General features: G+C 44.6%; 1 protein-coding gene across 1 annotated transcript in view; it reads left to right on the top strand.

The window, feature by feature from the left end:
* LYPD6B (LY6/PLAUR domain containing 6B) overlaps nucleotides 1-1,074 on the top strand; it is a 3,601-nt gene extending 2,527 nt beyond the window's left edge. Inside the window, exon 4 of the mRNA XM_010185602.1 lies at nucleotides 910-1,074. Coding sequence (XP_010183904.1) covers nucleotides 910-1,074 — 165 coding nt within the window. The remainder of the gene's footprint in view (nucleotides 1-909) is intronic.
* The last annotated feature ends 417 nt before the right edge of the window (nucleotides 1,075-1,491 follow it).

Here is a 1,491-nt window from a genome sequence, read left to right as displayed (position 1 = left end):
CTGCTGAGCACAGAGGGTGTGCCGAGATACGCTCTCCTCTGTTTAACAATAGACATTTATTCTTCATCATCAAGCATATCCCACCGATGTATTATTCACCGCAGTCGGGTATTAACCACTAATTCCTGAATAGCTGAGTGGGTTTGGTGTGTTATTTTTCCCATGAAAGATTTCTAGATGCCAAAGACAAAGCAGGCAGCATCTGTGTTAAATAAAAAATCATTTCTATGGTATCTGAATTAACATCCGTTGATTTCAACAGCTTTTGGTGGGCTGAGGGCACGAAATAACTATGTAGCCTGCCTTCCGCTGCTTTTTGTCATCTTGTAAGAGTTATTGTCCCTTTGGATGAGATAAAAATGGTCATTTTCTGGGCTTTTCCAGTAAGGAAAAAGATGTCCAGATTCCCTCCTGGACATCAGCTGTGTCAGTGGTTCTGTGGCACCGGAAAACTGCAAAAAGAAACCCTGCAAAGCTGCACTGAATACCAGAGCTTGAGGGGAAAAATGAATGGGAACAGAGTCTTTATAGTCAAAGTCTTTTAGCTTAAAAAGCTGAAAGTTGAAACATTGAAATGCATGTTTGTAGCTCATGTGTTAAGTGGGGAAGTGATGTATTTTCTGTCTCAGTGAACCTGTCAGTGCTGCTAACACAGCTGCATTGCCTCACATCACCATTTCCAAGGCCAGCGACAGCACTAGGGGACGAGTTACCCTAGGAAGGCTGTGGTGGGTGATTTGGAAGAGAAAATGTAGCATAAATGCTCAAATCTCCTGCCTTGGGTCAGGCTGCTGGGTGGGAGCTGCGAGTCTGTTGAGCTGCAGCCTTTGCCATCACTTCAAAGAATAAATATCTCTAAAATCCACCGCCGAATTACCCAATGTCCAGTGATCTCCTTTTTCCCAACAGGAATGCGTTTCTTGCTGCGAAGGGATGATTTGCAACGTGGAAATACCGACCAACCACACTAACGCAGTGTTTGCCGTCTTGCACGCCCGGAGAACGTCGGACGGGAGCAGGAGGACGGTCAGCGTGGCGGTGCTGCTGTCGGTCGTGATGGTCGCCTTGTCGTGATGCTGCTCCTGCTGTGTCTGCTCAAGAAGCCTTGCTGTTGGCTGTAAGAAACTGTAAGAAGATTGATTTGTGCAAGGAACAATAATTTCTATGCCCTAATTACATAAAATATAAGGGGATGATGGAAGGAGAAGCGTCCATCATGAATCCTTGGATATTCTAGTGAGGATGGCTGCGGTATTTAGAAGAGCCCCACTGGTTGAGTGCGTATGGGGTGAACTCAAGTTGTTATAATTCACTATTTTATGATGAAAATGCACATATGAACAGAGAAAAGGTCTGTCCATAGACGATCATTTTTCCAGCTGAGCTAAAAAGGAGCTTTTTGGCGGACGCTGTGCCAACAGGTATCTGAGTGGAAACTGCTTGTGCATAAATAACACCGAGTTTCTTGTGTATTTAAGCTTGTCTTTAGTT

This window comes from Mesitornis unicolor, unplaced genomic scaffold, assembly GCF_000695765.1.
Source record: "Mesitornis unicolor isolate BGI_N332 unplaced genomic scaffold, ASM69576v1 scaffold24375, whole genome shotgun sequence".
In the NCBI taxonomy this organism is placed as follows: domain Eukaryota; kingdom Metazoa; phylum Chordata; class Aves; order Mesitornithiformes; family Mesitornithidae; genus Mesitornis; species Mesitornis unicolor.
This window is presented reverse-complemented; position numbering and strand designations above follow the sequence as displayed.